General features: G+C 41.4%; 1 protein-coding gene across 1 annotated transcript; it reads left to right on the forward strand.

Annotated features, from left to right (window-relative positions):
* Positions 1 to 1,130: 1,130 nt before the first annotated feature.
* On the forward strand, positions 1,131 to 9,826 carry serinc2 (serine incorporator 2). The gene is made up of 10 exons (XM_084563993.1): positions 1,131 to 1,262; positions 3,702 to 3,863; positions 4,214 to 4,401; positions 4,544 to 4,623; positions 5,117 to 5,254; positions 5,531 to 5,700; positions 7,592 to 7,682; positions 7,900 to 8,065; positions 8,788 to 9,003; positions 9,094 to 9,826. Exons 1-10 carry the CDS (start codon positions 1,224 to 1,226, stop codon positions 9,230 to 9,232), a joined length of 1,389 nt encoding a protein of 462 aa, XP_084420119.1. The 5' UTR covers positions 1,131 to 1,223; the 3' UTR covers positions 9,233 to 9,826.
* Positions 9,827 to 27,007: the final 17,181 nt, after the last annotated feature.

A 27,007-nucleotide genomic window follows, 5' to 3' on the forward strand; every position in this document is an offset into this window, starting at 1 on the left:
AAGACATGACGAAAGACAAGACTGAAAACTAAACCATGACGGGACAACATGACATGGGACAACATAGAAAACCAGAACTTAACAAAATACAATAAACAGAAACACAGGAAACTAAACCATGACGGAAGACATGACGAAAAACTAAACCATGACGGAAGACCAAGAACAGAGGACATGACAGAAAACAAGAACAGAGGACATAACAGAAAACATGACAGAACGTGACATCCTGTTCGTTCTTTCGACTACAGGAGAATAGAAGTGTGGAGAGGGAGAAGATTTGTCTTTGCACTGAATCTGATTATTCACAGGTGACCCCTCTCACTGTCTTCCTGAAGGTCGGACACACACAGATGGAGCTTTGCACCATGCTGCTTGGACCTCACTGTCTGACCTTTACTGTCACACGTGTCGTCTTACCTCCCGGAAACTAAATAACTGTTACTCATATTTTGCTTTTATCCTCGATGGTTATTATTATTATTATTATTATTATTATTATGTTTAACTTAAGTTTTCCTCTCAGTAAATATATGAACATTAGATCTAATGCTTTATACATTATACTTGGATACCAAAGAAAGTTAAATTAAAATGTAAAATAACACATGTGCTACATATAATGTATATTATTAAATACAATTGAATACAGCAGCAAGATAACAAAACAATAAATTAATTTGAGACTAATTCATTTGATAAATTCCATTTTCAAGTGGTATGGTTCGTTTATTGTAATATGTGGTTTTGAAATTAACTATAGTAAAATCATATAAACGTTTAGAATTTACATTTTCACCGCTGATATCTTTATATTAAAGATGTTTAATTCTTTAAACATGCGTTTTGCGCACACCCATCCAATTGGTCAATCCTTCAGAGAGACACCCATTCTGAACCAATCAGAATGGGTGTTGGATTACCGAACCCAAAACAGTTTTCTGGTCGTTAACAGGCACTCCCAGAACAAAAAGAAGGTTATGTGTAATTTGTGTCAGAATTTACCAGAAAAATTCCGGAAGTGGAGCAATTCGCTATCAAAATAAAACTAAGCGTCTCCGCACGGATAATTAGTGTACACGCTACAGAGCTTTTATTGTGAACGCACTACACGGACATCCGTCTGTTTTCTTTTTACCGACTTGACACGCCTTTTCGTGTCAGTTTCTTCCTGAACTTCTCAAGCTATCACGACTTTCATACGAATTGTGAATTAAGCCAACATGGGTGCGTGTTTAGCAGTGGGTTCCCTCGCCAGCTGTGTGAGTATACATTTACCAGTCGTAATGTTGCTCTATATGTTTTTTAATATGTTTTCTTGACTTATTCAGCAAACGTTTTGTTTGGCTAGCCAAGGCAGCATTACGTCATGACATCGACACAGTTTCTGTGTGAAACCAAGAAGCCACAGGTTTTACTGCTGTGGCTGTGTCATGTACTTTCGGCCTACTGTGAACTAAAATAATCCTTTAATTTATCCCACAGTGGTTCAATTCGGAGTGTCGCCTATTAAAGTAACTCAAGACGTTACATCGACGTAGAATATGTTTAACGACGCGAACTTGACAAACTTGTGCTGAAGGTTTAGCGAAGCAACACCGACTGCGGTTTTACGATGCTGACAATGGCGGTTTTGAATACAGTTTGATGTGAGAGCAGGGGTGCCCTCACGCTGCCCTTTGACTTTGTTCATAGCAACTTTGTTGTAGCTTGACTGTATTTACACATTACCATGTAGCTTAGTTAACATATTAATGCATTTGACAAACGGTATTAACAGTCCCTTTACTTCTGCATTCTGCAATTTCCCATACGTGGGATAAATAAACATGTCTTATGTCTTATATGCTTTCCAACGAATCAAAGTAAATACCAAATCCACTCACTTGCCAATTCATTAGGTACACTAGTGAAAATAAATGCATTCTACACACTGATCTGGCATAACATTAAAACCACTGGCAGGGGAAGTAAATAACGTTGACCATCTTGTAACAATTCAGTGTTCTGCTGGGAAACTTTTGGACCTGGCATTCATGTGGATGTTACTTAGACATGTAGCACCCATCTAGACCAGACCAGGCACCCCCATCAGGATGCAGGATGCAGTCTGACACAGACACACACACAAAAACTCTTTAGGAACAACTGAAAAAACATGAAAAACAGCACAAGGTGTTGACCTGGCCTCCAAATTCACTAGATCCCTGATCTGATCTGTGGGATGATCCACAGAGGCCCCTCCAATCAACCCATAGGACCCAAAGGCCCCCACTAACAACATTCTGTTGCCAGACACCACAGGACACCCTCAGAAGGCCAGTGTCCATTCTCTGATGAGTCACAACTGTTGTGGAGGCACAAAGGAGACCTACACAATATTAGGAAGGTGGTCATAATGTTATGCCAGATCGTTGTATGGTTATGGTATTCTGTACTTGTTTCTCAGAGCTATTGATTCAACTGTTTTCATTTCGTAATCTGTGGTTTGTAGCACTACTTGAACTTTATTGTGTTTCTATTATTTCGGCAACCCCATTTATGTCAGTGGGCAAGGCTAAACATCAGAAACAGTGTTTAATCCAAAATCATCACCCAGTTGTATCACCACCTTACTGATAGTGTTTCAACATGAACTGTTGAGTGCATTAATTCCACTCCCTAACAGGGTTGCTATTTCAGATTTTCTAAACAGACGAGACCAGTAATGTCACTGTTAAAATATAGAAGAAAGAGTGATTCAGCTGTTGATTAGCCTCAAGTTTGCAGATCGGTTTTAAAAGGATTTCTATGGGTTTTCTTTCATTATGACACATTTCATTTGTCCTTGCCTGCTGTGACTCAGTGCTGCAGTGGACTAACCTAATACCACTGCACTGCATTGGTTTTTAGTGCAGAAACAGCCACAGTGAAATATTACATTTTGTCCCAGGTCTAAACACAAGAATGCATAACTATTTATTGTACAACATTCAGATTTTAGTCCTTGTCCATTTTTAATATTTACACTTTTGATAACCTGCTCATTTTATGTTGTGACATAAAACACATAAAATGGACTTTACATGTGCACTTTATTTTATTTATTTTTTTATCACTGCATGTTCCATGAAATATTCCTAATTGGCATAACGTTTGTTTTTTAGTTGCTAATTTTACTGTTTTAGGATTACACTTATTTATTAACCTGCTTGCTGCCATGGCGGTATTGCACAGTCCTGGCTAAGCTACAGAAACTGAATTCTTCTTGTCGCAGCTGCAGTGTTTACACCCAAGGTTTGTGTACTTTGGTGCATGCTCCTATTTAGTGAAGGATGGCTGATCTCAGCTACAGTCTCCGCCTCAGTGCCTCACACACCTCTGAATCATGCAGGGATCCTCTGTGATCCTGTTTGCAGCGCTGGATAACAAAGAGGAAGGGAGAGATTTATTATGATGGCAGCTCTAATCACGAGCCTGATCGCTGCCGCTGGAAATCATCATTTGTCTCTGCTTTCCTGAAAGCTTGCAGAAGGAGGAGGAGTACGGTGGCCTTGAGAGGAGACACCGCTGTTTGTTTTGTATTTTCCCCGACCACGGTCTTTGCTCGACATGCCTGCACTACCCTGATTATTCCACACCCCAGTGCCCTGTCTCGGATTTTCATTAAATATGAAACCTTGTGGATGTCCTTATAATTCTCCCCCTCTTCCCTTCTCCAGGCGTCTTGTTTGTGCGGCTCGGCCTCTTGCCTCCTGTCGTCATGCTGCCCTTCTACATACAACTCCACCATCAGCCGGCTGGCCTTCTCCTTCCTGTTGCTGCTTGGGACGCTGGTGTCCATCATTATGATCCTCCCAGGCATGGAGGAACATCTTAAAAAGGTACATTAGATATGACTAGATCTAATGTAACAAGCCACACGGGCTTGTTGCATCAGCCACTATTAATATTCTCACAAGGCCCAAGTGCCATTAAATTCTCTCAACCCACATGTACTTTCCAATTCAAGAAAAAAAACTGTAAAATGAATCGGATTGGTTTCATAATGTTGTAACCCAGCAACAGGGATGCGTTACAGTAGGATGTTTGAATTATGTTATTTTTCTCTAAAAGGTTAGGGGGGAATAGATTTTTTTTTTTAAAGACTTGCAAATTCCACAAAGCTATCCAGCTGCCCCAGTTGTAATCCCAGTCTGTTTTCCACCAATATTTCTTTTGTGTGCTTCCTCAGATTCCAGGTTTCTGTGTGGGCGGCTCGGCCATACCTGGCTTGGAGAACAAGGTGAACTGCGACATCATCGTGGGCTACAAGTCTGTGTACCGCATGTGCTTCGCCATGGCCTGCTTCTTCTTCCTCTTCTCCATCATCATGATCCGCGTGCGCAACAGCAAGGACCCCCGAGCTGCCATCCAGAATGGGTTCGTACCACAGCTTCAGGCCGCAGCTCCACACGATGAAAGCATTCTGCACTCTAGTGGCCAGTCATGGACACTGCACGTCTACAATTATTAAAAGTTTGTTTTCCACATACATAGAATACCTTTATTTTTGTCTTCTCAGTTTCTGGTTCTTCAAGTTTCTGGTGTTGGTTGGCATAACTGTGGGAGCTTTCTTCATTCCAGATGGCACCTTTAATACAGGTATGAAGCATGGTCACGTGTATTGGTGTCTTGGCCAGAATGAGGCCAGGTTTGGCACAGTATGAGCTTGGAGTGTTTACCAAAATGCCCTTGCATTGCACTCACTAATTTCAAGACAGTTTGTTTTGACAGAGTTTGTATTTAGATTGTACTTAAGTTTAGTTAGATTTGTGAGGACTCTAAACATGGGGACTATCAGTTAAAAAAAGTCAGATGTTTCCCAACACTAGACACAATTAGACTTGCCAGTTTTTGAGGGTTTTATGGACATTTTATGTGCACAAATAGAGTAAATGGTAATTTTCAGAAAGACTTAGACAAAAATATTGGAGAACCTTTAATTCTAAAGGTCCATTCATTGTTCAAATAAATAACCAACAGCTAGATTGAGCTATGTTGCCACATGACTGTGACAAACATTGATTTATGCTGTATTACTGTAAACTCTAGTTGTAACATGTCTTCTAATGAACCCTCTCCTGTCTGTTCTTAGTGTGGTATTACTTTGGTGTTGTGGGCTCCTTCGTCTTCATCATCATCCAGCTCATCTTGTTGGTGGACTTCGCCCATTCCTGGAACCTGTCCTGGTTGCAGAAAGCAGAAGATGGGAACAGCAAGTGCTGGTTTGCAGGTGGAGGCCCAGTGCTCACTTTAGACCAACAGAATTTAAGCTTTTAAAGGGCAGCCCTGGTTCACTCTATATGGATTATATATATATTTTTAGTTTTGCACCAATTTAAGTCAGTTAAAAAAAATACATTGTAAAGCAGTAATGATCAGTTATACAGAAGACATGTTACTAAGTAAAACTGATAGCCCTCAGGTAAAAGCTTAGCCCTGTAACAAAGAAACTGATACTGTCATCAGACTCAATAATCCAGCGATGTATTTTGTGGTTTTGTCACAGCTCTGATGTCCTTCACCGTCCTCCACTACATTTTGGCTTTCACCGCTGTTGTCCTTTTCTATGTGTTTTACACCACACCTGATGACTGCACGGAGCACAAGGTCTTCATCAGCCTCAACTTCATATTCTGCATCATTGTGTCCATCGTGGCCATTCTGCCCCAAGTCCAGGTACTGTGGAGACTTCAAACGTAGAGAACATTCTGTGTTTTAAATGTACTCGGAAGGGTTATTTGTCAAGTTTGTGTTACTTTTATCAACATCTCAGCTGCTCAGAAAGCTCTGCTCTCAGGTGTGGGCTTGCTTTCTTCTTCTTTTTCCGTTTTGATGCTACAAGGTCACATTACTGTCATCTGCAGTGTAAAAGTGTTAACTGCAACACACACTTCCACAGTGTTAAGCTTGTTACACACTCCGTGAGAAGTGAGATTTTGTTCTCGCTCCTAGGGTTGCGAGAACAAGAAAACAGCCCTTTTTCCGCTTATCCGCAGTAACCGTGCCTGTTGCCAGTTTCTGACCAGTCACAGAATAGTAACCGGACACCACGCGAGAAAAAGGTTCTGCCCGGTTGATGTTTTTTGAGAACAAGCTGCGAGAACTCCCAAACGAGGGCTGCGAGAACAAATGTCTCGCTTCTCACGGAGTATGTAACAGCCTTTACTGCTGCACTGAGGGTTTCCTGGTTTCCCAAACTATAGGGTGGTCTGAGGTCATGATAATAGAAGGTGTGTACGTTAAAATGGATTTGTCTTAAAATTTTCCTAGTTGTTTAATGGCCATTTGGGTTCCAATAGTAAGTTCTGTTTTGGATCTGGTTCCCAGAAAGATAAAAGTCCTCTGATACGTTAAACTCCATTAACAAATATCCTGTCAGACCTTTATCTCTTACTGAATGATTATAAATGAAATATTTAAATGGCAATTTTTCCGTTCTACTTCTCGGAAACAATTTACTAATGCCGAGACTCTGTTTTTCTAGTATTAACAAGCAGGCCTCATCCGTGACAGTGTGCATATGAAGGAGTGAACTCCAAGAGCAGCAGAACACACACAGAGCACTTAACACAACTTCAACCACCTAGCAGGGCAAAGCAAAGAACTCACTTGATGTAATGTGTTTAATTTCAAAAACGGCTCCGTGCCCGTACATTGTTTTGGATAACGATGGCTCTAACTGGTACTAATAGCAGAAAGATTCAAGTGCTGGAGACACAGTTGTTAACAATGTCATCACTGTGTTAACAATGAAGCAGCAGATCACTCTGCTTTCATTTCCTTTTCTCTACCTTACTCCAAAACTAAAAATATCTGTCAGCACATTACCCTTTGATTTTGTAATATTCAAATTGTAAAATCCAAAACTATCAGAATGCCCGCACATAATAGCCTAACTCCAGCCAGTGCTGTTCTCGGTAAAATGACAAACTTCACCAGGAGTGTTGTACATTATATTCAATCATCTGTAGTTAATCAGTGTTAATGTTAACAGCTTCACTGAAACATTTTCTGCCACTGATTATCCTCTGGCAAAGATTAATTGTGAGTGGTTTATTGGAGAGGAGACTTTTCTCTGGAGAAACCAGGTAACCAATCAGGTGTAAGGAATCATGGTGTCTTAGCTTTTAGGGTTAGATTTTCAATACCAGTCACTGACCTAATAGTTCGTCGTTAACTGTAGTATAGATGTCTTCTCAGCCTACAGCACCTGACAGCACATCTGAACTGTTTAGAATTTTTGTAACTTGCAAAGGATTTAATTGCAGCAATGACAGTTGAAAAGACCTTTGTCAACACACAATGAGTGGGTACCAAGTTGAACTAATCTCAACACAGAGTTCCCCAAATTTTTACCACAAGGAAACATTGTCCATTTAGCTTCCCAACACCAAATGCTTGTTTCACTTGAAAACATTTGAGGTGGGGAATTTAGAAAGAGCGTTACCAAGGCAACCAGAGGCAGAACATATTTGAGTGAAGGACAAAAGCTATGGAAAGAGTTTCGTTTTACTGCTGATTATTATTGATTATTCTCTCCCTCATGGTTCCTTCCATCTCTTCACAGGAAGCTCAGCCCAGCTCAGGCCTGCTCCAGGCCTCCCTCATCTCCCTTTACACCATGTATGTCACCTGGTCTGCTATGACCAACAACCCAAGTAAGTCTGGAATGGAATGTATTCAGAGCTAGTAGTTGGGAAAGCAGCGCAAAGAAACAAAACAAAGGAAACTCTACAGGATTCAATTATTATATTTTCTTAGAACATATTAGGGTTCTAAGAAAATAACCTCTTAAGGCCTAAATAGCATAATTAATAATTACCAACTGTTATGCTGTCAGCCATTAACACAGTCGTCTGCATTTTCTGTCCTCAGACAAGCAGTGCAACCCCAGTCTGTTGAGTTTGGTTAGTCCTGGTCAACCAGCAACTCCACCACCAGGACCTGCTCCTCCTACCCCGGCCCCTCAACCCACCCAGTGGTGGGATGCACAGAGCGTTGTGGGATTGCTCGTTTTCTTGTTCTGCACGCTTTATGCCAGGTATTTTACTGTTGGTGGTTTTTCTTCACTAAAAGAAGCATGTCATTAGTTGACCTGTTGCTCTTCCTAGTGTGGTCATGGAGAATTTCAAAAGGAAAGTCAATGAAATGGGTTAAATGTTATCAAATTAACATTTAAACTCAACATAAAATAATGCAAATTTAGCTATGGAAACCAGTTTAGTTATCTGTAACAGAAATATCTATGCGCACACACTGGATGATGTTAAAATGATGTTAATGATGTAAAAATTGGAGTCAATTTACTGCTGGTCAGGTCTTTTAAGAGCAGCTTTGAAAGATACAGTAGGCTGTATTTAACTTATATGCTTCGGACTTTGAGCTTTAGAGAAGCAATGTAAAATATGGCTGTGCTTATTGGGCATTGGGTTCATCTTCAAACATGCAGTTTATCTATTTTTGTCTGCGATTCATTTGAATCTAGACGTTGGATTGTTGCGTGATAGTACAAAAACACTAGTTTGCACATAATGCACCACAAACTCCTCTCAACAAAATCCAAAAAAAATAAAAACTTCTAGAGAAAAGAAATCAAAACATTTAGGATCAAACAAATAGAAAATAAGAAGGAATTCTGTCCCTGCAAATAAAGAAAGTAATGGTTGTTTGATGTAAAAATGTGTAGTGCAATTATTGGTCGTGGCATGTTGTGTTATTTGGTACTGTTGATAACCTGGGTTCTTGTGCTCTCGCCAACCACAGCATCCGCTCCTCTAACAACGCCCAAGTGAACAGGCTGATGCAGACTGAAGAGGGCCAGGGTCTGACCGCCAGTCCCGAGGCCACCGTTGGAGAAGATGGAGTCCGAAGAGCCGTGGACAATGAAGAAGAGGCAGTGACCTACAGCTACTCCTTCTTCCACTTCAGCCTCTTTCTGGCCTCCCTCTACATCATGATGACTCTAACTAACTGGTACAAGTAAGTATCCGCTCTAACTGTTCTTGGCTGACTCCTTCAGGCGAGCCAACTTTCTCCCCCCAACACTGACTCTTCCCTCTGACTCACCAGGCCAGACACCAGCTACGAGGTCATGCAGACCAGCATGCCTGCCGTCTGGGTGAAGATCAGCTCCAGCTGGCTCGGCTTGGCCCTCTATCTCTGGACACTGGTGGCTCCGCTGGTGCTGCCTGGCCGAGACTTCAGCTAAAGCTGTTAAAGCTTCTCAACACATGGCTGCTAGCATCTTGCTATTTGCATCAAGAGAAATATAATAAGCTTAAAGTAACAATGATATATTAACGTGCTTTATTACTGATCTCAGGCCAATGCTGATTGTTGTGTCTCATGTAGAAGTTGGCAGAAAAAAGGAATTGATTATGTTAAAGCTTTATATAGTGACCTCAGGTCACTTACCTGTTTTCCTCCACTGTTCCAAAGAGTATGATTGAGAGCACTACTTGCCTTTAAAGGCTGAGACCAAATGAACTCTAGGAAAATAATGTTCCAAGTTTCTCTACATCAATTTGATTTTACATTGACGTCTACGTTTCTGTGTTGTACCTTTTCTACTTACACATTTTTATTGCACTATTTTGTTTTAGTGCGCAATTTTATATACCAGTGCCTTATAATATTTTTCACACGCGTGATTTAGAGGGACAGTTATGTTTTATCATACTCAAGAAGTTGCTTCGTCCTCAATAAAGGTTCACTGAACATTAGAAATATAAGACTTCGTGTTTGTCTTGAGCTGGAGTGTAGATAATAGTTCTCTCCTGTAGGTGGGGCTGTTGTCCCTAAAACGAAGCTAATTCTGTGCAGCAGTGCTGGCTGGATTTCATTGTGGTCAATTGATTTGGCCACGTGTGATGCAGGATCTGTAACCCTGCGCTGTAATTGCTTCTCTTCATTCGCACTATCTTCTGCATTTCCCCTGTTTACTTTAGAAGCTGCAAGCAAAATTTCACCAACTGTGGTCGGTCAGCGAGGAGTTCCAAATGCTCCTCAGCCCCCCCCCCCCCCCCCCCCATTCATCACATGATCCTGCTGAAATGTGATTTATTGTGTTCCTTCTATGCAGGATTCCCTGGTGACACACACACACACACACACACCAACACACACACACTTGGCAAATAATGTAGAGGGAATGTGCTTCTCCCTTATCACAAGATCAGCATGAGCAGGGCAGTCGAACACAACACTTCATTATGCTTCGCAACATTCATTCAAGGCTTGTGTTGGGGATGAACGACAAATAGCAGACCTGTGAAGTCATTCTTGGACTTCTGGCGGCAAATCCCACATGTGATACCTGCGACATAACTGCCTGCCGTTCTTCCTACGCAGTAATAATATATTTTCTTACACACTGGAACAAATCAGTGACTTCTGCTTGTTTTTCATTCTCTTTATTTGTGCGTTTCACATTTAAAACCCGCGTTCAGTCCACTGCGTACCTTAAATAAACTGTTAATTAATGCTTTGTTGCTTGGTAAATGCAAATCTACCGTTCCATGTTGTTGCATCCAGAGCATTTGTTTGTCATGGGCCGGTGGAATCATCAGATTAGAGAGCTGTCAGTGTATTTTTGGCCTGCAAAGCTGTGGCCATTTTTTTCTGGCTCTGGCAAAGATAAATCATATGTCACCGTTAAAAGACGTGATCAGAGTCAATGCATCATGGTTTTTTGATTCCGCACATTCTTCCCCTTGTCGAAAACCCAGTTCTTACATTAGCCAAAATGCAGCTTGCTCGGAGATTTGGAGGTGTTACGTGAATGTAGTCTCACGCCACAAATAAATCCCAACTCCCTTTTCGCATACGCCGGTCAGGCATAACATTATGACCACCTTCCCAGAAGAACATACATTGTATCGTCACGAGATGGTCAATGTTATTTACTTCTCCTGTCAGTGGTTGTAATGTTGTGGCCGATGTGTATGTGTGTTCGCCTTTAATCCCACTTTTGATTGGCTCATTTGTCTTTCCAAATGCAGAGACTGCAATCAGCACTAGCCTCTTTGATTTGATGTAAAGGCTCAGAGTTGTGGGGATTGATTCAGGTGTCTGGAACAGGATTATATTAGAATTCCAGTAGACGGAGAACTGTGGATTAAAACCTTAAAGGCCCTGAATTATTGTTGTTATTATTATTAGTAATATTTCAATCACCTTCTTACTATGAGCAATGTGATCCTTCATGAAACAAACATCCTCTTAAAGTTAGCACAGCTTTGGTTGTTTCACATAAGTGGTTTCCGTGTTTTTCTCTGTGATGAACTGGTTGGTTGGGAGTGGGCGGGGCTTCTGTAGGAAAATGATGACATCATCAGTTAAGATTCAGCAATATTTGAGTGAGAGTCTGAACTTTGGTTTTGTTTTCAATCAGCATTGGAAAGTAATTAGAAAAAAATAGCAAAATGATCCCGAACCAGACAAAATTTTGTTGAACGATATTCAAAACAGCCCTTTTTTGGGCGTGAAACCGCCCGATCTGGCAACACCGGTTATAGCATTATTTATTCTACAAAGACACATAGCCTATGCGTCCAAATACCTTTGCTTTAAGGGTGTCAGTGTTTCCTCTAAGCTGGTAGCTTTGTTGGCATACAGAACCGGAAGCAGGCTAATTTAGCACATGGACCGGTTATGTCAGTAATCTGCTTTTGGTCCAGTTTGTCTCTGGAAATTCAGCCTGCTGATGTATGCACAGTTAGTGGATATAGTGATGTAGAAGCAGGGCCCCAGCTGCGCCTTCACACCCACTAAACACCACAACATAAAGCAAAAGTACCTTCCTATAGATGTGATTTGACTCGCAGTGTAATGGATGATGGTGACTTTGGAGGTCCCCAGCCCAGCTGTGAGCAGCAGGCCAACCTAATGCCGTTACATAATGCAGAATAAGGCTCTGATCAGTTGCATAAGTCGATTATAAGTCCGTGCTTTCATTTGGGGACTCTCTCCACTCTCCTCCGCCTGCTGAGGTTTGGTATTCTTGGCATTTCTCAAGCGGGCCCTCATCATCAACACCATCGTCAACAGCTACCTCACCACTGCTCCTTGGAGGGTTCCAAGCACCCGGCAACCCAGGTACAAAAACACACTCAGTGGAGCCCCGTGGCATGTGAAGGTTTTAAATAGGCACCCCCAGTAGTCTTCATTAAACAGCTGTGCAAGGCTCATCGCACACTTGTTGTCACAGCTCTAAGTGTGTGAGTACAAAATAATGCCAGGGTACCTTCCTGGAATAAGACCGTGTAATAAGACATGAGAAGTGAAACATACATTTCAGTATTTAAATCGATGAAATAAATTATACAATGAAATAATTAGGCTACTGAATAATTGATGTGTTTAACTCTAGCTGGCGAAAATGAGACTGCACTAGGGAGATCATTCTTCTGGAAATGTTTGTTTATGTGATCCTTTTTCTTTATTATCTCTTATTTTGTGTTTCATTTGTCCATTTTGGACACACTTCCACAGTGACAAAGCCCAAATTTGAAGAAGCTACAGAGAAAACAATACAAAGTGAATAGTGAATATAAAGTGAATAGTTCAATAGTGGTCAAAGGCTTAAATTGTCATGAAGATATAAATGTCTGGTTTCATTTTTACTTTGTAACGTTACTGTAAATGGGCGGGGTCTCACGGTAGTGCGCGTGGGGTTTGAGCCAGCAGCGTTTGTCTCGCGCTCCAGCTGTGGCGGGATGTTGCCAATAGTTAAACTAACCTCAACGACACGCCTTCAAACCGGAAAGTGAATATACCTTCAAAGTAAGAGCGCAGAAATGTGACTGCGGATAGATATTGGATTGCTATTTATTAAAATACACGCTGTCTTCACTCTCTTAACTCCCAGTAAGTAAATACGATAATTTTGTTACGCTATTTTGCCGTGTATTTCCCACTGAGTAGTTTAATTTACCACAAAAAGGCTCTTATTTTTTTCTCATAGCTGGAGGCTGCCGAAGCTACGTTCCTTGGCTTTAGTTGTGTCCGGAAATGCTCTGTTGTCTCTCTACCGGACATTGACAGCGGTGATGCTAGCGCGATGGCAAATTGCAGCATCAACTTTCAAGAGGATTCATCTCGTCCCGCTACCACCACAGCATCTGGACCGGAGCCCAGTATCGGGTAACCACCTCTCTGTAACAGTCTGAAGTGAGGCAGATAGCTAAAGCGATAGACACGCGTCGACAGGTTAGAGAGCGAGAAAACAGCAGCTGGAAGTGTTATGATAAATTAGCATAATGACTGTTATCAGATGGGCTGTACGAGGTGCTGAACATGCCAGCATCAAGCTAGCCAGACTGAAACGGGTTGTTTCCGGTCTAAGATGAAACCTAAGGTTGTTAGACGTAAAAACGTAAATTCGACTTAAAACAATCGTTAACGCCTTCCGTTAACGTGTTCAAGCCTGCTAAAACACAATAATGGGCTACTTTGCCCCTGTATTAGATCTCCACGTCAGTGATTGTCAACGCCCCATGACCAAAGGCATGTACTTTTGCGCTTTTAATTTGAACTTCATGTCCCATAATTTCCTGCCTCTTCTCGGTGAACCTCGCGTGACTTGACTCAGCTGGTGAAGCCGTGGCCGCACCGCAGAGAAGTGAAGTTGAGCATCCTGCAGGTAATGTAAGCTCATACATGCTGTCAGCGAGGCGTTGTTGTATATATTAATATGTGTTGTGTAGCTTAGTTCAGCCGTGACATTACACACTGCGTTCCAGGACAGATATTATTACCCAGCATGTTTTTCTTGTCTCTATTTATTCTGAATGATAAGACGAAATGTAGCTAGCGTAAGGTGGAGGCAGTGTCCGGAGCTGAGAGTGACCGGTGTCGTGTTTTTTTTTGTAATGTTTTTGACTCGCATGTTAGAAGGGCGTTCTGCCACCTGAACTGGTTCTTGGGCTTGACCATACCCCTAAACTGGCTCCATTCATTGTCTGTGAGAGGGAGGAGGAGGCGGCGGTGAGCTGCGGCAAGTCAGCCCGAATTGGACATAAAGAAACAGGAAGTGTTTAGATTTTAGGTTCAAAATATACCTTTCCAGCTCGTCGCGTGCGGTTAGGTGTGTAAATCGGCGCGTGGAAGAGCCGAGGCTGTGCCGGGATGATGTACTTCGAATATGGGGCAAATAAAACGACGAATTCCTTGGGTTTTGCTATGCGGTTTTATTTTGGAGACACTTAAACTGGAGCTGCTGTCATTCCGGCTAGCTTGACGCTGACCGTAGTAGCTCAACTCGGTCCGGGCATTTAGAAAAAAAAAAAAAACCCGCTCCTGCTTGTCCCGAGCGTTCTGTTAACTCGCGCTGTTTAGCGCTGCCAGCAGTGCGGCTTGAAAACACGCAGATGCAGATGTTTTGTCCCTGAAATAATAGAAGCTGTAGCATTTGACCGAGTTACTCCATTAAAAAAACAACAACAAAAAAACAAACAAACACACAAAACAATTGTGTTTTTACACAGGTGCGTGTCATTGTTTGTGGTTATTGGCCATTTCGGTCGGCAGCGCTTCGTGTTGCCCTGGGCTCCACCAGCTACTCGATTGTGGCAAACCAGCCTTCATTCAAAAAAATCTGGCACTTCAATATTTATTTTCGGCAAATGCGCATGCCCGGTAGGAACATGACTTAAGACCTAAGACGTTATTTAATTGTTTTACTAAATATTTAACGCATAGCACTAGTTCTTACTTTTATTTAGTCTTACGGGTCTATTCTATTTTGGCACAAGAACAAAAGCAGAACCAGAACCAAAGGTCCACGTTTATTGAACGGAATACAATACACATTTTTAAAATACTATTATATCTCTGCTTCGATATATATATATATATGGTTTGGAAGCATATTTGCTCCCAACGTGTGAGATCTGTCTGACGGCCACATTCAACAGAGAGCCGTCCTCTCCCCACACCGCCTGCATAATGCCTCCCCGCTGCTCGGACATTTCTGCACAACCTGCTTGCAAGGAATCCAATATGACATCATGCGTGAGAAACGGTCCCGTTCAGGGCGGATTTATTTTTATTTTATTTATTTATTTATTTTTTATTTTTTTAGGGCAGTAGCCGCGGGATCAAATCGCCGATAACATTACATAATCAAAACAGAGCTTAAATTGGTGGTATGATTTGGATGTCACTGTAGTGGGCTGCTCGTGGATAAGCTTTAACGTCCCCGTGTTGCAATGTTTGGGTGTCACCCAACGCTGTAGGGTTTTGCTGTTTTTTTTTTGTTTTTTTTTCATTTTTAAGTAGCAGCTCTATATACGAGGGTGTGCATAAAAGGTGTAAAACAAAGCAGACCTGCAGCTCTGAAACACTCCTCTTTGTAACGACTCCCGCTGGAATAGAGGGCATCTGAGGACAGCCGTGGCTTCCAACGACGCTTTGCTGCAAAAAAAAAAAAGAAAAAAACCCCAAAACACTCGATACAACGGGACATTTTCTCTCATTTCCTCCATGTGAACTGGTTTTATATTTAGAATGAGTTCATTCTCCAAAGACACGCAACATTTCTGGCCACAAAGTGGAGCTGTGTGAGCCAGAGGCTATTTGATCAGTGTGATAAATCTTCAATTTTCATGCCAGCAGCATGCTTGGGGGGTGGGGGTGTACTCGTCCTGATTATTACTCCAAATTTTTATTATCAATCATTCTATTGATAAAATGTGAACAAGGAAGGATTCTCAAGGTGGACCTCAGCAGGTCTGGAACTGTGGGTGTTTCACTTTTTCCCTTTTTTTTTTTTTTTTAAATGTTGTGTTGTTGAACAAAATGTTTCAGAGTTTTGAAGTACTATTGTAGGTTTGTTTGTATGCAGTAGAGAGGGAGATGAGAGATGAGACCTTATCTCTGGAAACAAACAGTCATGGCAGATACAGGCAAAAGACAGTTTTAACTGTGCCATGAATTACACACGTATTTGTTAGATTGTTAGGTTGTTACTGGAAGTCTAAAGCTTCATTTGTTGTTGCACGTCAGTTCTACGCTGTAGCTACGGCATACCTATGACACAGCTGGGGACCCTTCGGCGTAAACCTGACGAGCACCTCCCCAAAAATGTCACTACACGTCACAGTGACTGTAACAGCTGTGATTGGTCCAAACTGCAGTTTATTGTTCACGTGTCTCAGTGGGCAGACAAAAACAGGAAAATCTCCCTTGTTTAACCGTACACTCAGAAGTTTTGTCTATGGTCTGGGTTGCGGTGATTTGAGTGAAAGTAACTTGTGATCCACATTTATTAACTCCAACCCCAACATGAGCTGCTCAGGTCCACTTATTAAGTGAAGTGTGAGTGAAACTCAGTACAGCTGACTAGTTGCTTCCTAGTGTTTTAGCGGCATAATTACAGGACATTGTCAGTACACCAGCAGACAGGTAAAAATGCTTTCACCGGTGTAGACCCCTAGGGCATAGGCTCCATGTAGACGTGTTGCAGGAGTATAAACCAAGTTTAAGACTGTGCAAATACAGAATTAGAAAGACTAGATACCGTAGAATAGTAAGCCACCCAGAACTGCTGAAGTTTGAGATTAATATTAGATAAACAGTAGCTGTTATTACTTTTTATACATTTTCCAAATTCAGAAATATGCCTAGATGATGGCTATGTTGGTGACTTAAACTAAATGGAATGTTACTATGTTTCCGAATACAAACTTGTTTTATATTGACTAATGTATTCATGTCAATTCAAATGGTATCCAACATTTTTTTGTTTTATTCACTTATTTATACTTTGGTGGGGGGGTTTGATGGTATCTACTGAAACAAACAGGATCTAGTCTCTCTGTAGACAGCTGGTGTCTGTGGACACAATACCACATGTTAGTACCGTGTATTTTAAAATCTTCCTTATATAAAGTGGAATTGCTTGGAAGTAATGGATACTGATACATACAAACAGATGCTCTTGAGTCATTTGAGGGTAAATTGTTTTCTCTTTGTTGTCCTTGAACTGGACCCTGAGGCTGTGTCTCTGTGTCACATTGTCCTTCTGTCTCACTCTGCAGTGAAAGGGTCACATTTGTGGCATTCTTTTGTCTTTTGTCTTTTTTTTTTTTTTTTGCATCCTCAACTGGGGATTTCTTTCCTCGACAGTCCCAGTGGAAAAGTCACTGGTAATTTCCTCTCCCCCAGAGTTGTCCTTCACCTCAGGAAGGATGCACAGGCGACATAACAGTCCTCTGTTGTGTGTTCCAGCAGTCAGGTCTGATGCTGTGTACCTGCATCAATCACTCAACCTGAAGATGAACAGGAGGCAGCTCCTGTCATTTGTTGAAAGTTGACAGGTTTGAAAACACTGACCTTGCACTATGTGCCTTTTAAGAGAACAACATAAATTTTTTGAAACCTGTCTGTTATTTGGTTAATACACACTTTAGTCCTGTTCAGAAATGCACCAGTTCCCATTAATCTGACGGTGATTTAATGTGCTGGTCTCACGTCTGCATAAGCAAAATTATCGCTGTGTTGTGGAAGTCATGGAAAAACCCTATTAGGATTTACGTTTCACTTTCAGTGGGCCATGTCTGGATGAATGCGGTTACACTGGTAAATAGACACACGTAATTAGACGACTATTGAGGCAGGATGCGTTTACGTATAGCGTGTCCAGTAATCCTACATCAGTGTGCAGGAAATGATGCTTTCAGAAGCTTCAGCCTAATCCTAGACATAACAACAGCAACTCTGACTACAAACACAAACTGGTTTGGACAACACAAGTTCAAAATGAACAACAATGTCAGCAAATTGGTTCAACCCAGAGGTCATAGTGCATAGTGTTGGCCATAGTCCTCGTCATGTCAAATCAAAAATTGTTTAGAACACAACTCCTTGTGCTCACTGTGGAAATTAAGGATGGCCCTTTTTGCCTGACATTGTATAGACAAAACAATTGAGCAATTCATAGAAAATAATGTATATACAAATATTCAATATTGGAAGAAGAGTGCTCATTGAATTTGTGTTCAATGGCAGCCACATGCAGCACCTAATGCAGTGTATAAAACATCCATTAGAATGTAGGTTGAGTCATTATTGTTTTTGTTGTAATAAGTGATGACGTGTAAAGTTTAGATGTAAGACTGCTTTAATGCTAGCAGCAGGCAGCACTTCTATCCACAACTACTTACCAAGCTCCTAATGTGTCTGCTAGTGTCTCAGTTCTAAACAACAGCGTCATCATCACCATTATGCTGTAATTCCTGGTAGTTCGTCTGTATTCCCTGTTTATCCCTTGAGTTGCTTCTGTCAAGCTTGATGTTCAAGTGGAGCACAAATGGATTTCACTGGAGACAGAATGGTGTGTGTAGTTTCTGGACGTTAACCTCACCCGGCTAGTGCAGTGGTGGTACGATAAACATTTATGCAGCTGGCAGAGTCTTCAGATGTGTCCTGAAGTCCCTTGGCTCGCTGTTACATTATGAAATGGCACACACTTGGTTTTTGCTATGGCCCTGCCAAAGGTCCTCTTGTCCAGCCAAGGGCAGCGAAGCTGGAGAGGACACCATTGATATTCATGCAGCTCGTTCTTATGGAGTCACCAGCGGACGCCTCATCCCTCAAGTGTCAGTCATTACAGTGTCCTTGGTAGCAGGTGAAATGTGAGGGTACTATCTCTGGAGCACACTGATGTTTATGTCCATATTGCTCATCCAAGCACAAGACAAATAATAGTGAGAAAACTTTATTGAAAATCCAGGTGACGGAGTAGAAATGTGTTTACCCATGAGAAAATGTGGTCATTGTACACAGCTTTGCCAGTCTGGAGCCTTTGAGTGTGTGACTGAAAATACATCAGAAATAAAAGGTTTTGTTGTATTCTAGCACTAAACATGTAGACATTGGGACTGGGAAGTTTGATGATTGCCAAAATGTTACTTGAGCTTTGCCAATATACCAAAAGGTTGAACATATTCCTGAAGACTACTTTTGTAACTTTCATGTGTAAAAACATGTCAATAACATGAATCAGAAAGTATCACCTCTATTTGAACTGTTATTGAGTCTCATTGTTCATTGTTGTTTAAACTCAGCTCTTCTCAACAACTTCAGATAGAGTCATTCGTACAAAACTCTCTTCAGGAATAACAAGAACATAAATCTGACCAGGGCTCATTTCCAACAAGCAGAGCTCTTTAGTCTCTGGAAAACTCTGAGTAAGTCTGCTGCTTCATAATTGTTTAACATTTCCTTGTTTCCAACTTTCAGTGCTGTGCAGTCTTTGATACCAAACAGACTCCAACTAATGCTTATTTTCTATTACTCTTTTTAATTTCCTCAATTAATTGATTAATAGTTTTAATTGATGTAGTGTACGCAGTAGAAAATGAGCATTCCACATTGCCTACATTGGCTGCAGTATGTAGTGCTGAACTTGCATTGCTCTTATTGGAACAAATCTTTTCTCAGTGCAATATATCATCAAACTCCATGTCCTTGCCTGGTACCTGAAAAATCCATTTTTTAAAACTCTTAGCAACTACAGCAGTAATAAATCATAGATTCGTTGCACAAAACCTTACGTGTATGATTTAAGATGTGTCACGCAACCAGCATACATGTGCGTAGGGATGTGGAGTGCACACACATAGCTCCATGCATAGATAAGGGTGACAAACTTCCAGCTAGTTGTACAGTAGGGGACCCTGGGCTGGCCCCGGTCATCAATCAGGAGGACTTCCCCGAGTCACAGACACAAGCTTAAATGTCAAAACTGCAATAAGCGAACAGATTTCCTCCCCACCAGCAGCCGGCCTAAGTCGACGGGAGCGGAAATTGACTCTCATCCTTGTTAATGAAAGGATACACTCACTTGTGTGTGTGTTTGTGTTTACATCCTTGCCTACGCATTTTGCCTGCCCTGTGCTTGTGCACAGGAAAACGTGTTGGCAGAAAAGCTTGCACGTGTGCTCTGTGAGCACCGTATGCTCGGGCGTTAAGTGTCATGTTTACATGCAGTGCGCGTGTGCGTGTAGAGGTGCATGGGAATCGGAGCATGTGTGCTCTCGCTGCGAGTTGTTAGGCCCTTGGCCGAGCTGCAGCCCTCTGCTGGAGGGGCTTGGATGCCGTCAGTGACCCTGGAGGCGAACGTATGGACCCAGCTTGGGTTGCTCTGCTAGGTGGAAGGGCCTTTGGTTTCTGTGACCCCTGCAGAGAGAGCAGTCTGTCAGGCAGAAGGCCTGTCAGCTGCAGTTCTCATTCACAAATCACCTAGTGGACGTGCACACAAAGATAAGCCGGAAAATATTCCCACATTCATGTCTAATGTTAGCCCTGCTCCTCTGAAACATTTAATTCATGCAGTATTACATTAGTATTTTGCTGCCATTATTACTAATCCACTATAATCAAGTCAGATTTAACAGGAATCTGGAAGGCGTTTTGACATTTCTCTTTAGGAAACACTCTAACAGCATAAATAATGGTCCTAGGACCTTTGAATTGTAATGTCTTCTCACTAGGATACTTAATAGAACAGAGCTATGGTTAATTCTTCTATGACAAGTCAAAATGTCTGTGAAAACTATGGTCCAGATTAGGCCTTCTCGCTCTTCAGTCATGCTCGTGGTGATTTCATAAGTTTCAGAATTTCAGATTAAAGCAATTGAAGGTTGCAGCTCAAGATTTATTTATACAGTTAACCTTGAGTACCGCATCACTTAAATGTTTCATCTGTGCCTTTGTGCAAACATTTTGAAATATATCCACCAGTTTCTCAGAGGCCTAAGTGTTTTTCTTTTCGTGTTGCCTTTTGTCTAATCAAGTAATGGATTTCTGTTTTGTGTTGGTTGAAAAAAAATTGACTTGTCGACTTATTATAGCTGTGGTTATCAATAAAAGCAAAACACGTTTTTGTCGGCATGTTCTTGTACTTTTTAATTGCATATATACCATCTCTGACTGGTTGCGTGCCGTACCTCTCACGCTGGGAGGCTTCAGTTTATCTGAGCTCTTAAAGCAAAGACAACATGTCAAAGATGTCAGTGTTAAATTGAATGATGACGAGACAAAGGCAGAATGCCAAATATGCCATTTAAAACTGATGTACAATGGTGGAACAACAAGCACGGTAAACCACCGGTATGCAGTGAGTAGTGCTATTGTATTGTTTGATGACGTCATCAGTAGTTAGTAGTTAGCAAATTTTGTCAAATCTCTGGCAGCTTTTATTCGCCCTTTAAGCAGCGCTGTTACACATCCAGAAATGTCCACTTACTTTGCTTGAAAAAAGGGTTGCCATCTATTCAAGGCCTTACCCTGCTAGCATGCTGGAACTGGTGCGCTGCCAAATCATCTGGGGTCAGACCCGAGCTCTAGGATAGTTTTTCTAGGAATCTGAATATTTAGACTTAAATAGAAATCAGACAGTAGTTCATTCTGAACTGAACATCACATACTGAACAGTTTGCAACACACTTATTGTTAAACCTTTATCCCAGAACCAGATTGACTGGTTCTATGAGCTCTGGCTTGGTCTTCAATTCCTGGATGATCTGCTTGTTTATCAGTTAAATGCTCCACTATGTTCACCAGCTATTTACTTGTTGTTTGAGGCCAAGCATGTAACTCCCAGATATCTGAAGTGATGGAACGAAAACTGTAAAGTTACAAACCACAACAGCATATCAGTGCACTAAAAGACAATAAAATGGTGCTTGGAGCTGAGAGAGTTAACAGATTTGAGTGATAATTCACTAGGAGTGGCATTGTTCACGATACACAGTAATTAGTTTTACTGTTTATGAAGAAATATTGTTTTTAGCTGCTTTAAACTAATGTGAATACATGCAGCCATTTGTAATACTGCACTGTATCCAGTCTCTGTTTTCTCGTTTCGAGATTGGCATCAACGATAAAGGTTGTGTTTTTTTTTTTTTGGTAAATAAAAAGAGTTGACTGCAGGGTTATGCTGTATTATGAAACAACAGTTTGTCTGGATTTGTCTCTCAGTATGTTTTTTTTTTTTTTTGTCTGTAATCCTCCTGTGATAGAAGCTGCAGCACTGCTGGTAGATAGCCCGTTTTCACACTACTGCCGAGTCAGCCGGTACCTACAGGTCGACCTCCATATTATTGGCAGCCACGTCCAAACTATTGCTTTGCATCATAAGTGCATGTCAAAATATTACTGCTTCCTACAGAAACAGCAGCTTCTCCCTGTTGCTGTTTGTGGATGATATGGATTCCTGAACAGGCAGGCTGTTTGGCAGGAAGCCTCATGCCTGTCTGTTGATTCACTGTTGGTGAAATAAGAGAACATATGGCTGCTCCCTCCCTTGCATTACATCACCTTGATATCCAATCAGATCGGTTTGTATTCACAGCCCAGCTCAAAGGAGAAAAAAAAAAAAAGAAAATGTATTTGGATTGCTTAGATTCGAGCTGTGCTTTTCTACAAAAGCTGGCTTCTGAAATGAACTGTCTCAATGAGGCGGATGCACAAGAGGTCAGCAATTTTTTTTTTCCCTCAGAATAAAAGCACTTTTATAGTCTGTATCCTGCTTAACCCAGCACACAGCCCGGCCGGTTGCATCAGACTCAACTGAGTTAGTATTGATCCATCTTAGTTATGAGCATCACATCATGCAGGGTTACTGCTCGCTGCACACATTCAGGCCCCTGTGAGGACTTTGCATGTGGTTGTTATCAGCCATTCACTGGTTTCCATTAGCTTCCTGATTTAGATTCTCTGCCTGGAACTTTTCATGCACTGATACACATGTACTCTCGCTCCTCAGATATTGGTAGTATCTCAGTCTCATCTGCTTTCTTGTTTTCTGAAGCCACTCCCAATGCACTTTCTTATATCGTAATGTGAATTACATTAAATGCATTTAGGCACTTATGATTAAAAACACTCAGCTATGTAAATCTTATTTTTTGGATAGTTGTTGGTCTTTATATTAATTTTGTCTGCTTTACAGTTTTTAATTCTTGCGCTGTGTGTTGTGTTTCGGCAAAATGTAAGATCTGGGACTTTAAGCGTCAACCCTGTAGATTGACAAAACATGCCATGGTTTGTTGCGCAAGAAGACGGCCTTCTTGTTCACGTTACAAGTCAGGCATCATTTACGGCCCTGTGGGCAGCTGTGGCTCAGGTGGTAGAGCAGGTTATCCACTAATTGCAGGGTAGACTTTTTGATCCCCAGCCGCTCCGGCCATGTATGAATGGGTGCTTTGGGTGCCACTAGTTTGAAAAGTGCTGTATTCAAAGATCAGTTTCAACTAATGTAAATGACTATGGTGCTGTTACTCTTCTGTCCAGCCCCTGCATGGAGGCTAGCCAAATGATCTCTGGTGGTATGAAATCAGTTGTACAGATATGATCGCATAATTCCTCAGGTCACCAGGGTGTATGAATTTGTATTTGCTTTCTGTCAGGCTACTCATTTGACTGCAGGTGTATCCTTTAGCGGTATGCCTTTGTCATCGTGATGGCGAGTGAGTGTATCCAAACAGCGTCATAGTTTCAGTCAGCAGGCGAACCGAAACCCACACTCACACCCTGAAACCACAAAGACTGGCAGAAACAGCCTAACTTAGATGTGGGGACAGATATAGCAAGCGGATGGTCATTTTTCCTATAATTAACATTTCCTCTCAATATTTTCAGCTTGTTTTCTCTTTGCTTGCACAATGCCTACCATTCTTTGTGCCTGTCTCCTTGTTCCTGATTTGGATTGCTGCTAAATATATACGTTTTCTGCTTTCCTGTAAAGGAACACATTGTCACTGAGTTTCTGTAAATATTAACAGGACATTGTTCTTTTGATTGAGTAATCACCATTTAGCTATAGAATCATAGCAAAACAATCTCCAAAAATCTACATTATTTATTTTGATAACTATGTTGAAGTCACAAATACAGTGTATAACTACTTATCTGTTGTTTTCATAATTTAAGCCCGCAAAGCATTGACTTTAATCAGCCTGTTTTGCTGACCGAGGAACTGCAGCAACATCTTCCAGTATCTGGCGCAGCTTGCAGCAGCCTGTGCGCAGGGTTTTTCCTGACTCAAAACTAGGCTTTGGTGGTGGACCACCCGTACAGATCAGTGAAGGGCACCATTGACCGAAACTGTTAAGGGAACGGTTAACACTTTGGTGGTCCGTGCCGCACATCTGTCAGTGCACATCAGCTGCTTGTACACTTTGATAAGGACGAGAAAGAATTTGTCAATATTTATTTGAAAACGTTATTTTGTATAAAACACAATGCAATCCAATAAGCATTATTATAAATGAACATTATATCAATACAATACAATATATCTGTCAACAATATATTAATCATATATTGTTGACAGAACTATCGTATTAGTCACATGAAACTAGCGGAAACAAAATTTCAAAGATGGTGAAATAGCTGCAACAGATGTTAAAACATTTACCGGCCAATGTTTTGCTTGAAAAGTTAAACATGAACGCGTTTTGAGAATGATGATCTACTGCAGTGTTTGTTAGCTTTCAGTTCACAGTACGATACTCTGCATTTCAGCTGTGTATGCTCAAAATTCAAACTGAGGTGGTTGAAGTACTGATGTGATGTACCTCAAAGTATAACTGGATTCTGACCTATAGAAATATTGCCAATACTACACCAAGGAACACGATTTGATGCTGATTGGACTATATTCAGAGACACGAGGACAAATGTCTAGCAACAGCTATCCTGAAACTGTGGTTGAATGTTGGACAAAAAAATATTTTTTCTTTCTCCTCTCCAGTGAAGAATTCACCTATGGGTGGCGGTCTCTTTACTTTTGGCAGGAGGATGAATGACATGTAAACGCTGGATAAAATTGTACAGTGGAAATTGCATTTTGGTTAGCAAATCCTCTGATTTTACAGAGCCAGAAAGCAGCCTCTCTGACTTGGCATGAAGATTGGTAACAGGTAAACAGCTGTTTGAGCTCTAAGCCAAAGTTGGCAAAAACCTTCGACACCACACCTTTTAATCCTGACTGTTTGTTGGCTGTCTCCCAGCCATTCTGTTTCCCCTCCAGCTTATCTTGACGCTGTTTTATGGCTGACCTTAAAGCTGATGTGTTTGGTTTAGTTTCACTTGAATAAAGATCACAAATGCTATGATAACTAAATTTACAATGAAAAGTAGTTTATCCAACACAACATGCAATGTGTCAGCATGCAGAGCACTTAAAAAAATATATATAATAATGTCATATATAAGTTGATACATTTAGAAAAATCGAAATCTGTTATGGCACATGGTGTGTATAATCCGTACTGTGTTATGGTCAAGCTGCTGTGGTGCACAGTAGAAATTGTACACAGACTGGACCGTTTAATTCATAAAGGTACATTTGTACACACATGGAATTAGTATGTTATTGGAACATTCGCTAGTAGAGTCTAGACCTGCACCGCCCGCCACAGCTGGGCTCTGCAAAACATCTGTTAACATGGTCTACTGTGTGGAAGTCTAGCAGGCAGAGCTCTTTCTGGAGCTCAGATGGCTATTTATCTCCATGGACTCTTTAAATCGTGTCAGTGTTGGTCACGCGGTTTTCTGTGGCCGTGAGGCAGGTTGAGGTTGAGAGAGGCATCTGTTCCGTTCTGGTTGGCAGTTGTAGGGTGGAGGGGGAGCCTCTGGTCTGACTGTGGCTGGCTGAGCGTCTGGAGGGGACCTTGTGGTTCTGGTTATGTGTTGGGATTAATCGGCTGTGTTTACACACATACGTACAGTATGTTCACACAGACTCATGCAAAAAGATCCAGACACATGATGTATTTATTGCCAAGTAGACTGCACCTGAAAAAGACCCTCTTTTTCTTTACTTTCTGTACTCTGAACTTACCGTCTTCACTCAGTGATAATGCATTTGAGGGTTAAGTAAGTACTACTGACTGACCACCCTGAACTGAAGCCGGCAGCGACAGTGACAGATTCCGCTGCCTCAGTAGTGTTTAAGGGCCATATGCAAAGCCCTGGACTGCTGGGATGCTGAGGAGGACACTGCCTGTGTTGTCTCTCCTCTGACAGGTGGCACAGTGCCCAGAAACTGTCTCTGTGGCTCTGCAGGATGGAGCCAGCACTGGCCTAAGCTTGGATGCTGCTGCTGCTTACACTCCACCCCAAAGTAACCAGGGTAGGGCCAGTATACTGTATGCGCCTGCCTTTACCGACCTTCTTCGTAAAACCAGGTATCAGTCCAACGCTATCACCTTCATCCAATTTCATGGAGGTTCCTCCCTGACTGCAACAAGTCAGTTAGATGTCAAAGCAGAAAAGTTAATCCATGACACTCGGCCATCTTTAAAATCTGCAGTGAAACTTCTTGCCTTGCTTTAAATGTTATGCCAACCTGCCTTACAGCTGGTTAAATCAAATTTTTTTTATTGTAACAGTTAAATAGGAATGCAAAATGTTCTCTAACTGACAGTCTGCTATTTATAATAATATTTAATTATTGGTTGTTCTTTAAATCAGTAAAATACATTGGCTAGTTTTGCATAGGGTGGCCAATTAGCTATTTCAAGGGGAGTTGAAGAAACTATACCTTCATTTGCAATTGCCATTGAACAGTACTGTAATAACATTTTTACAGTTGACCTGAGTCATATTAGTTTTATATGAAATATTAGTCCTGCTGCTGGACACATCAGCTAATCTGGAAGAGCGATCCACTGCTACCATGTTTGTAAACCAAGCAGCAGCCTCTGGGCTAAAAAATGAAGCCAGCACAAACGGGCCAAAAGCAGCAGATCAATCCCTGTTGACCTCCATGTTAAAATGCCCAACTTTACAGTAGAAATACAGCCTGGTACAAAAAAAAAAACAGATATAGCTGTTGCTAATTTCTCCAGTCATGGCAACTGTATGGGGGCAAATTTTAAATTAAACCAAGGCTTGAAGTTAAGCATAAGGAAAGGTATGGCCACTTTATGTGAAAGTTGGGTGCTCTTACTGGTTTCTAGCTGTCTGCCTA

This window comes from Chelon labrosus (assembly GCF_963514085.1).
Source record: "Chelon labrosus genome assembly, chromosome: 16".
NCBI classification, from domain to species: domain Eukaryota; kingdom Metazoa; phylum Chordata; class Actinopteri; order Mugiliformes; family Mugilidae; genus Chelon; species Chelon labrosus.